Source organism: Patella vulgata, chromosome 2 (genome assembly GCF_932274485.2).
Source record: "Patella vulgata chromosome 2, xgPatVulg1.2, whole genome shotgun sequence".
NCBI lineage: Eukaryota > Metazoa > Mollusca > Gastropoda > Patellidae > Patella > Patella vulgata.
This window is the reverse complement of record NC_065880.2, coordinates 73,260,597-73,273,444: the sequence shown is the minus strand read 5'-3', so window position 1 is coordinate 73,273,444 and position 12,848 is coordinate 73,260,597. Positions and strand designations below refer to the sequence as shown.

General features: G+C 38.2%; 1 protein-coding gene across 1 annotated transcript; it reads right to left on the bottom strand.

Annotated features, from left to right (window-relative positions):
• Positions 1 to 1,161: 1,161 nt before the first annotated feature.
• Positions 1,162 to 12,110, bottom strand: LOC126811781 (organic cation transporter protein). The gene is made up of 7 exons (XM_056098696.1): positions 12,009 to 12,110; positions 11,311 to 11,479; positions 10,065 to 10,277; positions 8,159 to 8,385; positions 3,178 to 3,359; positions 1,786 to 1,937; positions 1,162 to 1,302 (listed from the first exon to the last, which is right to left on the bottom strand). Exons 2-7 carry the CDS (start codon positions 11,475 to 11,477, stop codon positions 1,167 to 1,169), a joined length of 1,077 nt encoding a protein of 358 aa, XP_055954671.1. The 5' UTR covers positions 11,478 to 11,479; positions 12,009 to 12,110; the 3' UTR covers positions 1,162 to 1,166.
• Between the last annotated feature and the right edge of the window lie 738 nt (positions 12,111 to 12,848).

Sequence of the window (12,848 nt, the reverse complement as noted above, 5' to 3'; positions counted from 1 at the left end):
TCATTTAACTAGTCTAGATCGACAAAATGTTTGCACCCTAGGCCAAAGTAACCCCCACGATACGGCAAAGCAGGCAAACTATCAAACGTATGTCATAATGCTTTAGCAAATAGTAGGATTGGCTTTAGAAGCCAATTGGGAACATTTTTGGTGGGTCCCTAGGTGTACAGCCAAGGTATGTTTTAGTTAATTACCAGAAAATGGTTATTTTTGTAGATTAGATTGCCCTAGAGTGGCCCCTCCCTTAGGTACGGGATCAACTGGGAACAATATCAAACATTTACAAACACGAATCTCGGATTCAGAAAGGACACATTTTTGGGGACTTGACTCATAAGACAATTCAAACACACCAGAGAAGGGACAATTTGCCCTTTGATTTTAAGACCCACTACATATAGGAATAAATAATTTAAACATATTTGTATTAATTACGAATAAACTGCTGGAATGTTTCAGGAAAAATAAATGTTTATGTTGGTGGTCAACAACCAAACCAGAAGAAATCTGTTGGTTCTAATGTTCTATAGAGGGATCGTTTACTATTCATGGAACTAAACTGCTGGGACATTACTAGGGCACGAATTGCTTTAATAATGTAATATTCATCCGTAATAAATGAATAATAATAACTAGACGATTGTTTTATTATCTGTGCCATATAGATGAAGAGAGGCACCAAAAATCACGACTAGACTAAGATAAACGCCCCGTCATCAGCCTGCCAAGCCTAGATGAAATGGGGTTTAACAACCTACTGTTTTGCACTGATCGGGTTATTGAAGACGGGCATACGCCAATCAATGTGCTATTGGGGAAATTTTACCCGAACAGCGGCGCTACGGTGTACTCTTATATCGAATTCCAGCTGTCAATGATGCTTTAACGTCCATGCCAATGTGTACACCGGACTCCTTTTTTTTTCATCCAACCCCAACGACTATGCTGACTATTCCCCCTCCTGTGGTCCATCACAAAACATAAGCCCATTTCGATTAAGATACTTTTTTTTGACTAAAGTTTGTGCAATTATGGACAAAGGCCCGTCTCTTTGCACAGACATTACTCTCCCTATCCGATATTTCAAATCAGTCTTTGTATTTGCCATGAACTGCTTATTGTGGACAATTCATAGCTCCACAAGCAAACTTAATGGTTTATTTATTCTAAAGTTTCTTGCATTCTATATAATTATTAACATTGTCTTGATGATTCTGCTGTTGCACATCAAAGAATTTTTCCATTTCATTATGGTTACCATAAATTTTTGTCATCACCGCCGTAGCTTTGTTTTGGCCTTTCCTAAAATTATAAATAATATATATTTAAGAAAACATTACAATAAAAATTGTGTTATCAAAAAAATTGTTTAACTATATATATGTGATAAGGGCCATTGTATTAGTTATAAATTACGTTGGAATATCCTCGCAACCATTAAATAAATCTGCAAAATAATGGTGCGATTCCATACAAAGGATAAAGGGAAGTAACTCGTCCTTAACTAATAATTTTAGTAACTGTTTTTTTGGGGTTTTTTTCTTTTGCTGCTATTGGTCACGATTTTTACATTTTATATAGAGAACATTCTCATCAGTTTATACATTTCAAATCTGTCCATACAGCAGGCTTATAGCATACTATTTTACGTGCATGCCAATGTGCAGACAGTTGTCCCATCCCCACACTTCCCTTGTCAATCTACAGGCACCATCCCTCATAATCCCAAAAGGTTCTTCTCGACCCCCCACCAAGATCCTCCAATGCTGTGTATGTATATAATACCTTCTTAAACTTTTAGTATCTTCGACGTTTTCTGGCAACTTTTGATTTAAAGTTTCAGGTAGAAACAAAGACAGTAGTCCAGCAATTACACAGATGGAGCCAAACGCTATTAAAGGTAAAGCTGTTTTTAGATCTCCGCCAATTAGTATTCCCTGAAAACAAAATACATTCTTTGACAGAAAAGCACAGATACGAAGATACCCGTATATAAAAAAAAAAGAAGTAAAATTTGTTTCCATGAAAACACATAAATTTTTAATTAGAAACAAAAATCAATTACTATAATAGGTCGATATGGTTACACGGTGTCATAAATATCTCTGGAATGATTTATGAGATATGACCCGGAATAATTTGCTTCTTTGGAAACACATAAATTATTAAATCCGAGAATTTTTTAATTAGCAAAAGACACAATTACTATAATAGATTGATGTGTGTACACGGGCCTGTAGATAGCTCAAAATGTTGGTGAGGCAAGACCGTCCGGGGGCGCCTATGTACCTACACTTCACGGTCCTCGGCGAACGGCACAGTGGACGCGCCTCCATTCGGAGAACGGTCTAGGGTGCTCTCCCCACAGAAAATTTTGGAAAATAAGGTTTGCTCCCGAGGGAAAATTCCAATTATGGGGCTGAATTCAAGACAATGGCGTTTTATGATATCTTGATATTAACATTTGAAGGAAGGAAAGCGACTTTAGCGTACTTATAATAATTTATGAGAAAAACGAAAAGTTGCCTGTCCTATGGTAGATTTCGTCGTGGGCGGCCCACTAATCTCCACATTATGAGCGTACCTCCAGGATGAGGCACCCCACCAATTATGCCGTTTTGGGCGCCGTGGGCGCCCAACCAATTTCACTTTGCATGAAGCATTATGTGCGGCCCGACAATCATATATTGTCATTATAAGGCGTCCCACCAATCATGTCATTATGGGCGATCCTGGCCCCCGGGATAAGGCTATGATCAAGTCGTGAGCGCCCAACCAATTTCATTCGGCATTGTGTTCGGCACAACAATCATATATCATCAGAAGGACGGATGGAGCACATTTCAATATCCCGCGTTCCATTCTTTCTGCGCGAGATAATCTAATATAGGGATAATATACAGCTCTCGTAATCTTCATGACTTAAAAGCTCATCGCGTTTCCGGCGTGGTTCCCCGTTGTCAGTGATGCAGGACAGAGGGCCTGACAAGGAACAGCCATATGCACATTGGTGTGCACGTGAAAGTTTCCTTGGCAGTTGGAATTCGATATAAGAGTAGGCCGTAACGCCGCAGTCCAGACAGAATGCCCCTCATATCGGTAGCGGTCTCTATTAGTCCAGTCAGAGCAGAACTGTTGGACGTTAATTCCCATTTTATTTCGCTATTCATGACTTACCAAATCTGCTACATAAGGAGATATCATTCCGCCGAATTGTGAACAGGTTGAACTGCTGCCTAAAGCTGTGTTTCTTAGAGTAGTTGGAAATAGCTCGGCTGTAAAAATGTAGATACTAGCAAAGGCAGCAGATATTGCTAGCTTCCCCATTGTTGATAAAACTGTCGTTATCCAAAGATGAGCTGAAGAAAATGATATGTAAATAGTATACTTTCCACTGAATTACCGTCTTGCCTATAGATTTAAGTATTGCAGGCACAGTGCTTCTACTGTGAGGAGTCCTATAGGCAAAACGCAACTCCCTATTATTTTTTTTTTTTTAATACCTTACTTATGAGGGGTACACTACTGACAAATGACAGAGCCCGATCCCTATTTGGCATTATCTTACTAACTACCATGTATAGGGTGACCCACCATAAATAAATATCTCCAAATATCTCCACAATTACGCCAGAATATTTATATATATGCCAAGCCTCAAATCAGTTTCACACAATTATAGTCACTAAATAAACGACCATGTTGTATTAAATAAGCTATGACCATTAATCATCTATAAATAATAGACTGAAAACTGGTTCCAAGTGTCGTCCATAACATCCAGACACTTTTGAGTAAAAGATAGGTTACGCGCCCTTGTTTTGAAATTAGTCTCGCTTAACCAGTCTATCGACCATTCTACGTCTGATTGACAGGTCGGGATAATCAAGACTACTTTTTTACGAAACATAACAGAAAGGTAGAACAAGAAATTGAATTTAGAAATAAGCACTTTAGACAACTCAACAATTGTTTTAAGAAACTTGTAAAAGTAAAATGAAACTACTGCTAGTATCATGTTCCTGTCTAACCCGAGTGTTTCAGAGATATTATTTGTACTAAACCAAAAGATGCCGCTCTTAACGGTACAGTTAATGATAAAGCAATTTAAAAAATAAAACAAACGTAATTTCTAAAGCTGCTGTAATAACCAAGAAACTAAATTTTACTGCTATTCAAAATCGTCAACAATAGATTTGTTACGGCTGTAATAGTTGATATATTTGTAGAGAATTGCACGTGCCATGGCTATTTATCGACTCAAAGAGAGTGCGGGGTAGTCAGAAATCAGTTCGAGACACGCAACTGAAGCGTGCACATTTAGCCGTGTCGAGACCAACTTTCTGTAGACTGCACGGGTCACCCTACCATGTAGGCTGCCTGGAAGGAGGGGTTATATTTCTTAAACACGGCTTAACCCACTGTATTCTACTAAAAAGCATGCGGACGACCTCATATGACTACTCGTGCCCTTCACATATACTGTCCCCCAGTGTTTCAGACAAAGTAACAGTTGGGACACTTGTCTCTTACGGCAAGGGCCGGTAACTCAGTGAATAGTATACTTTCCACTGAATTACCGTCTTGCCTATAGATTTAAGTATTGCAGGCACAGTGCTTCTGCTCCTGAATCATTTTACGAGAATCAAAACTAAGACAATGACAACGACAACAATATGAACTTTATTAACATCCAATACTATCTCAACTCACTTCGCCCCACAACACACTTCGCCCCATAACACACTTCATCCCACCACATTTTTCCCGTTTAACCCATTTTTGGTAATCTCGGTCAATTATTCCGTACATAAGGCTTTCAACTTTTATACATTCTGTTCCCATTTTTGAATATCTTCGTGGTTTCAGTCCCGATAATTTAACCACTATGATTCTAGCTAAATTTTAATGCCCCAGATTAAAAAGGTCATAATGGCTATTATAGATGACTACCCAAATCCCAAATTGCTTTGCAACCTTTCTTTGATTTCACACAGGTAAGCCCCCTTAAAAACTATGCTTCCACACAGGTAAGCCCCCTTCCACACAAGTAAGCCAACTAATCTATGCTTCCACACAGGTAAGCCTCTTAATCTGCTTCCAAACAGGTAAGCCTCATTTTGCTTCCACACAGGTAAGTCTCCTTTTGCTTCCACACAGGTAAGCCTCCTTTTGCTTCCACACAGGTAGCCAACTAAACTATACTTCCACACAGGTAAGCTCACTTACTTTGCTTCAACGTGACAGGGAAGCCATCTAAACTATGCTTCCACACAGGTAAGCCTCTTAATTCGCTTCCACACAGGTAAGCCCCATTTAATTTGCTTCCACACAGGTCAGCCATCTAAACTATGCTCCCCTTAAATTGCTTCCACTCAAGCCATCTAAACTTTCACACAGGTAAGCCCCCTTTAATTTGCTTCCACACAGGTAAGCCCCCTTAATTTGCTTCCACACAGGTAAGTTCCCTTAATTTGCTTCCACAAAGGTAAGCCCCCTTAACTTTGTTTGCGCAGAGATAAGCCCTCTTAGTGTATGTTCCATGTTAGGTTGTGGAATAATAAGGCTGAACAGTCTCACTCAAAGTTATTAAAGAAAAACATTCACTTTACTACTTGCCGACACAGAATAAATAAATTAAAACAACCTCAGTGTATGTCCCATGTTAGATTGCGGAACAACAAGGCTGAACAGTTTCACTCTAAATTAAATTAAAACAACCTTAGTCTCTGTCCCATGTTAGATTGCGAAACAACAAGGCTGAACAGGTTCACCCCAAATTATTAAAGAAAACATTAGCTTTACTACTTGCCTGCACACAGGTAAAGCCCTTTTATATACTAAAAAAAGAGGTCAACCGTAGCGTATGTTCCATGTTAGATTAAGGAACAACAAGGCTGAACAGTCTCTCCTAAAATTATTAAAGAAAAACATTCAGTTTACTTCTTTCTGACACAGTAGAAATAAATTAAAACAAACTTATTGTATGTCCCATGTTAGACTGCGGAACAACAAGGCTGAACAGTTTCACCCTAAATTATTAAAGAAAACATTTGCTTTACTACTTGCAGACACAGCTGAAATAAATTAAGACATCCTTATTTTGTGCTCCATGTTAGATCGCGAAACAACAAGGTAGAGCACGACTCGCCCAAATTATTGAAGAAAACATTCATTACTTTGTCTACACAGTAGAAATAAATAAGACAATCTTTGGTATATTGCGGAACAACAAAGCCGAACAGGCTCACCCAAAATTATTAATAAAGACAGATATTTAATACATCCTACTCAATCGGCCACAGCTAAACACAAGTGACGCGTGACGCATGCACGTGCGTGACCCATATCAACGTTTTTCTTCAAATACTGATATACATATAATATTATTATGCTATTACTATACCTTCTAGATTCAGATTAAGATACTTTCATGTCGAACACTTTAATAGCCGAGAACTAATGCCAGATAATCCTCCATTCTAGCATCCAAGATTTTCTCTGGCCCGTTCATTATCAAAGTTTATGTCAACCTTTTTCGATCTACATGTATTGCATTAAAAGTTTCGGTATTTACATCAGGTACAATATTGGTCAATATCTTCGGGGTGAACCATTTCCTCTTAACGCCTTCAGAAATTTATTTGCAAAGGGTTTACTTTCCCGTTCCACGCTGTTTGCGACATTTCAACAGATCGTGAACTTGTGCGCGAACTTGACTTGACTACTCAAGTGTTTCAGACAAAGAAACAGTTGGGATACTTGTCTCTTACGGCAAGGGCCGGTAACTCAGTGAATAGTAGATACAAACGTCTTTGATTGTGTAAGAATTGTCCGAATTAGCTTGGTCCTGTGCCCATGCACTCGAGCGTCATCTGTAATGTGCATAGGTAAAATGTCAAAGGGAAATACCACACATTTGTTGTGACTACAGGCTATATTTAGATTAGTCATTGAAGGATTAAATTTTTGTTTCGAATGATTTGCATTGCTGATTTTAATTTTAGATTGGCTTCAATTGATCACAGTTGATCAGAGTTGATCAGTTACATCTTACAATTTTTATTTGTTTGATTTCATACAGATACCCAGTTTGCAAAACAAACCTACCCGGCAAATTTAATTTCTTTGAACTAAATAACTAGGTATCTCAAGGTCATTGATATGTCTAGTTAAAATACAGGTGTGACGTCATCTTTTGATGTTGGCGTACCATTATTTCAAATAATGGTACAGGCAACATGCCAAGTGCACATTATTTATACCAGTTGAAATATAGGACCCGCGTGACGTATTTCATTGAAATGCACGCGCTGGATAGTATCTGTAAAAAATCCCGTGGCAGTTGAATTCGATACAATTTATGGCGTATGCTCGTCTTCATTATCCCAGTCGGAACAGAACAGTAGGATGGTAAACCCCATTTCATTTCATTTAATCTTCAAGACATTGTTATGTAAGGAAAGGGGGTGGCCTAGTGGTCTAGAGTGTCGCGCTTCGACCTCTAGCTAGCCGGTCAACTCTGTCTTGCGGTTGTGGTTTCGATCCCTGGTGTAAGCGTATGTGGCTTGTATATAGGGGGTGCCTTCTAAACCTCGTGGGTTTACTCGGGTTACTCGGTTTCCTCCCAACCTCGTGGGTTTACACGGGGTACTCCGGTTTCCTCCCACAGGAAAACGACTACGCGTGCGCTAAGATAATAAAAATGAAAATAAGACAACTTGTCTGCGATATCACCTTCGGTTTAAACGGACGTTAAACACTAAGAACAATAACAATCACCGAGTTAAACTTCACAGAGAAGGTTGAGGGATAGCTCAGTCTCCGCCCTCGAGCCGCTAGATCGATTACTGTGAAACCTTTATCTGGAATTTGAATTTTTCTCTTTTTGCCATGACCCGCGGGCCCCTCTAAACCGCGGGGCCATGGGCCTCGGCCCCATAGGCCCATGCCTAAGCTGGGCTTTGAACACGGCTTACTGTCAATTTAAAAACGATAGATCTGCTCATACTTTCGGACATCTCCGTAAATAGTCAGTCACTGACGATTTTAGAAACTAAACTCATTCGACATTCTAAAATATCTGTTAAATAGCCCAACCAAGGAATAGGTGACCTCGGTGAAAAATTAGCTACACATTGAATTTGTTTATACTTACAATCATCTCCGTATATAACTGGAAACATGGTACTGAGACAAGCTAAACCACCTATTAACATAACAGAACAATGTAGAACTTTTCTTCCTAATCTGTCTAGTAATATAATACATAAAACATAGGCGACGGTCTCCGCTATGTTTCCAATGGTAAAGTTCAGATAGACATCTCCACTTAGATTAGCCACATTTAAAGTTAAGCCATAATATGTCACACTTGCTACAAACCTACAACAAAAATTAAAATAAATACTGTATTGGATAATTGCAGTTTTAATTATGCAAGACTTCTTACATGACTACAACTAAAAATAACCAGCGGCTGCAGAGCAGGATAGAGAACAAGCTTAAAACAAAAACGTTTTTTGCACAGTCAGGGGCAATAATCCAGAAAGTTATGGTCTGAAATGTGCAAATATCATAGGGATTGGGATCTTTGGGATATAAAGATATGTTTTAAGTTTCATCAAAATCGGATAAAAATTGTAACCTTTAGATGATCCACAACCTTCATATTACATACTTTTACACAATTTGCGTACAAAGAGCGGCCATTTTGTTGGGCAGTTTCGATTTTCCCAAAATTCCAATTCAACCTTCATTATGGTTGAATGGTGATGTATTTAAACGGTTTTTAAATTCGGAAAAAAAAGTGTGACCTCTAGAGAATCCGCAAGCTAAAAATGTGAATTTTCGAAGAATCGGGTATCCGCGATTATCAAAAGGAACCATGATCTTAGTGTGTAATGTTGATATATTCACACGTTTTGTTTTAAATCGGATAAAAATTGTGACCTCTACGTGATTTTTTGTTCAATCAGGAAGTTACGATCCGATATGCGCGAATATTGACAGGATTCGAGATCTTAGGGTTATAAAGTTGCATTTCAAGTTTCATCAAAATCGGATCAAAATTGTGGCCTCTAGAGGGTCAACAACTTTGATAAACCATATGTTTACACTATTTCCGTAGGAGGGGCGGCCAATTACGGTGTAACGGTGATATATTCGAACGTTTTTTTAATCGGATAATAATTGTGACCTCAAGAATGGCCACCAGCTAAAAACGCGATTTTTCGAACAATCAGGGGCCATAATTCAGGAAGTTACGATTCGATATTTACGAAAATCGAAAAAAACCAAGATATTTGGGTTATAATGATGCATTTCAAGTTTCATGAAAATCAGATGAAAATTGTGACCTCCAGAGGGTCCACAACCCTGAAACACAATGTTTTGACACTATTTGCGAACGAGGGGCGGTCATTTTGTCCGTCAGTTTTGATCCGATTTTTACGAAATTCGAACTCAACCAATCTTAGGGTGTAACGGTGATATATTCCAAGGTTGTTTTTTTTTAAATTGGATACAAATTGTGACCTCTATAGGGTCCACATGTTAAAAACGCAATTTTTCGTACAATCATGAGCCATAATTCAGGAAGTTATAGTCCGATATGCGCGAATATCGAAAGGAACCAAGATATGTGTTTTATAAACATACATTTCAAGTTTAAACCAAATTGGATAAAAATTGTGACCTCTACAGTGTTCGCAAGCTAAAAACGTGATTTTTCGTACAGTTCGATACATGCCAATATCGAAAGGAACCGAGATCTTGAGGTGATAAACCTATATTTAATGTTTCATTGAAATCGGATAAAAATTGTTACCCGTAGAGTGTTCACAAACAATTGTGGACGGACGGACAAGGGTGACGACATACTTTATCGGATAATTACAGTTTCAATGATGCAAATAAAAAAGTAATTTTGGGCTACTAGGAATTATTAGTATATGAGCAGTGATTAAAGAAACAGGCTTAGCTAATGGATGACCGGCCAGGAGTGGGGTTTGTTTTTGGATTTTGAGTTCGACCACGTAAAACGGTACACTACACAATCTTACCAATTAAAGAAGACAATAAGAGACATCGCTACAAGTCGTGGAGTTGTAAACATCTGACTTATATTAGCATTAGCAGTTGTTTCAAGAGATGATTTATCAAAAAGATTTTCCGGGAGGTCAACCTGATTGACCTTGGCTGCTTTACGGATAATTTCCTCGGCTTCTTTATATCTACCTTTAGACAATAACCATCTGGGAGATTCTGGTAACAACCTGAAAATATTTACAAATATACACTTAAAGCGGTAGTATGCCCACGCAAGCTAGAATAGGCTGTTGTTAAATACGCATATTCCTTTAGAAATTCTAACAGTTTAAGCTCGGGTGCTTGCAATATTCTAGAGCAATGTCAATTGATTATCTTTCTATAACGTCGATTACTGTAAACAAACGTTAATTTGGTTGTTTATTAAACTAAGAATTAGAATTGTCAAACGTTGTATTTGCGAACCGTCCATTTGTAACATTTAATAATATAGTTTGTTTTAACTCCATGCAAAGAGAGAGAGAGAGAGAGAGAGAGAGGGGGGTGGGGGTAACGTCCACCCGACACAAACTTGGTCATTTCGGGGCTAACACATGGTTCAATTTAATTTAATAATTCGCTGGCCCTTAGGTGTTTTTAGCAGTGGGCTGGCGCGTAGGGGTCTTTAGCAGTGGGAGGAAACCTGAGAACCCGGAGGACCCGGAGAAAACCCACGAATTTGGACAAGCGACCCTACTCCTTGTCACGTACAACCGGGGAATCGAAACCACGCCAATTGACTCAATGACAGACCGTATGATACAGCGCGCACGTGCTAACCGTTCAGCCATCCAACCCCCTTCCATGCAAAGACACGATATGATTAGATAATTAAATTAATAACTATACTGCGACTTTCGCTGACCCACGTTTTTGCCCCTTACAAACTATACTGTGGATTAATATTTCAAATCAAAGCATTTACCAATAACACTTTTAGGAAGGTGCTTAAGATTGTGGATTAATATTTCAAATCCAGGTAACAGATATCTTTAGAAAGATCTCCCTATTTGGTGTATCTAGAACGCTATGGGACTTGTCAATGGATTTCGGATTCCGTTGTTGTGTACTTGCGTAGGTATTCGAGCACATTTAACTGATCCATGGTTGTACATCTCTGAAATTGAACGCAGGACAGCGCACGGTCGAGTGAAATTCATTAACCGAACTGCTAATCAGTATTTTTATTTCCTAGCATGAGTACAGTTTGAGGAAACTTACCACCAATAAGATAAAAAGAAAATGCTTGGCACGGAGGTAGCAATCGTTAGATTCTTCCAGTCTCTTATGAAGTATGCAAGTAAACCGAGAAGAAACAACCCGATTACCCAGGCTAACATGATTATATTACCAGCATACTTCCTCTTCGATGGTCCCACCAATTCCATACCTACAAAATAGCACAAGGTACTTATGTAAACGTTTGAAATAAATCCAGAGTGACATTGAAAAGTGTGTGTGTGGGTGGGGGGGGGCGTAACTGGCTTTTCGAGCTAGGGGGAGCAATTTCCTCCCGTTGGGGCCAACCGTTCATCCAAACCCCACAGTCATCGTCTCAATTGCAATCTTAAGTTCAAGCAACCTAAATTCTCAATTTGCTTACTATCTATTACAATTTATGCTTACTATCTACAGCTAAGGTAATTTTTATCAATTCCTATATAATCTTACCAATCTATGCCAAAAATGTGCATAAATGTTCTTCTAATCAACAAAACTTAAATTAGTAAGGAAAACGACATTTACCAATAATAAATAAGATGTGATAAAACGCGGAATTACCAATAACAAAGTTGTGATAAAACGCCAAATTATAAATATATTTACCAATAACATAAGCTGTGATAAAACGCGGAATTATAAAGATATTTACCAATAACATAAGCCGTGATAAAACGCGGAATTATAAAGATATTTACCAATAACATAAGCTGTGATAAAGCAGGTAATACTGCTGAAACCAACCAGAAATCTACAAACAAGGAAACTAACTAGATTCGTAGCAAAAGCTAGTCCTATCCCCGAACATATTTTAATGAAAAGGCAAATCATAAGGGTCTTCTTTCTTCCAAGTCTGTAAACAATGATACGATTAATTATTATGGATTCGACGAGCTATCCCATTTTCAAAAATAAAACAGGTTATATACCTACATTCACAAAAGATCTGACGTCAAGAATTTCATTTCGTCGCAAAAACGACCAAAACCTTCAAAATTATCTAATTGTAACAATTATCCAATGGCTAAATCAAATCAAATTAAGACAGAGCAAAGTAAATCACAATATCCAATTTCGACTTTACATACTAGAGGATTCAAATTGTCTCCTTTTTTAAAAATGGAAGGTATTTGTACTTTGTTGTTACAGAGAAAAAGAAATGGTCGACACATGCTAGGTAATTTCGGATCTAACATATGGTTCAATTTCATTTCAATAATTCGCTGGCTTGTAGGATTCTTTAGCAGTGGGCGGAAAACGGTTGACCCGGAGAAAACCCACGATGTTGGACAGGTGACCCAAACTCCTTGTCACGTACAAGCTGGGAATCATAACCAGTTCAATACTCAATGACAGACCTTATGATCTAAAGTACAAGCCAAGACCATTTTGTCGTAGAAAGTTACTTCAGATTATGTTGATAATGTTATTATAAAACAAAAATTACTCAAATCTATTACTAAAAAAATACCTAGAATCTATTCCTAAAAATTCTCAAATTTACTTACACATCTGAAATCATACCAAGTAAGATGGCG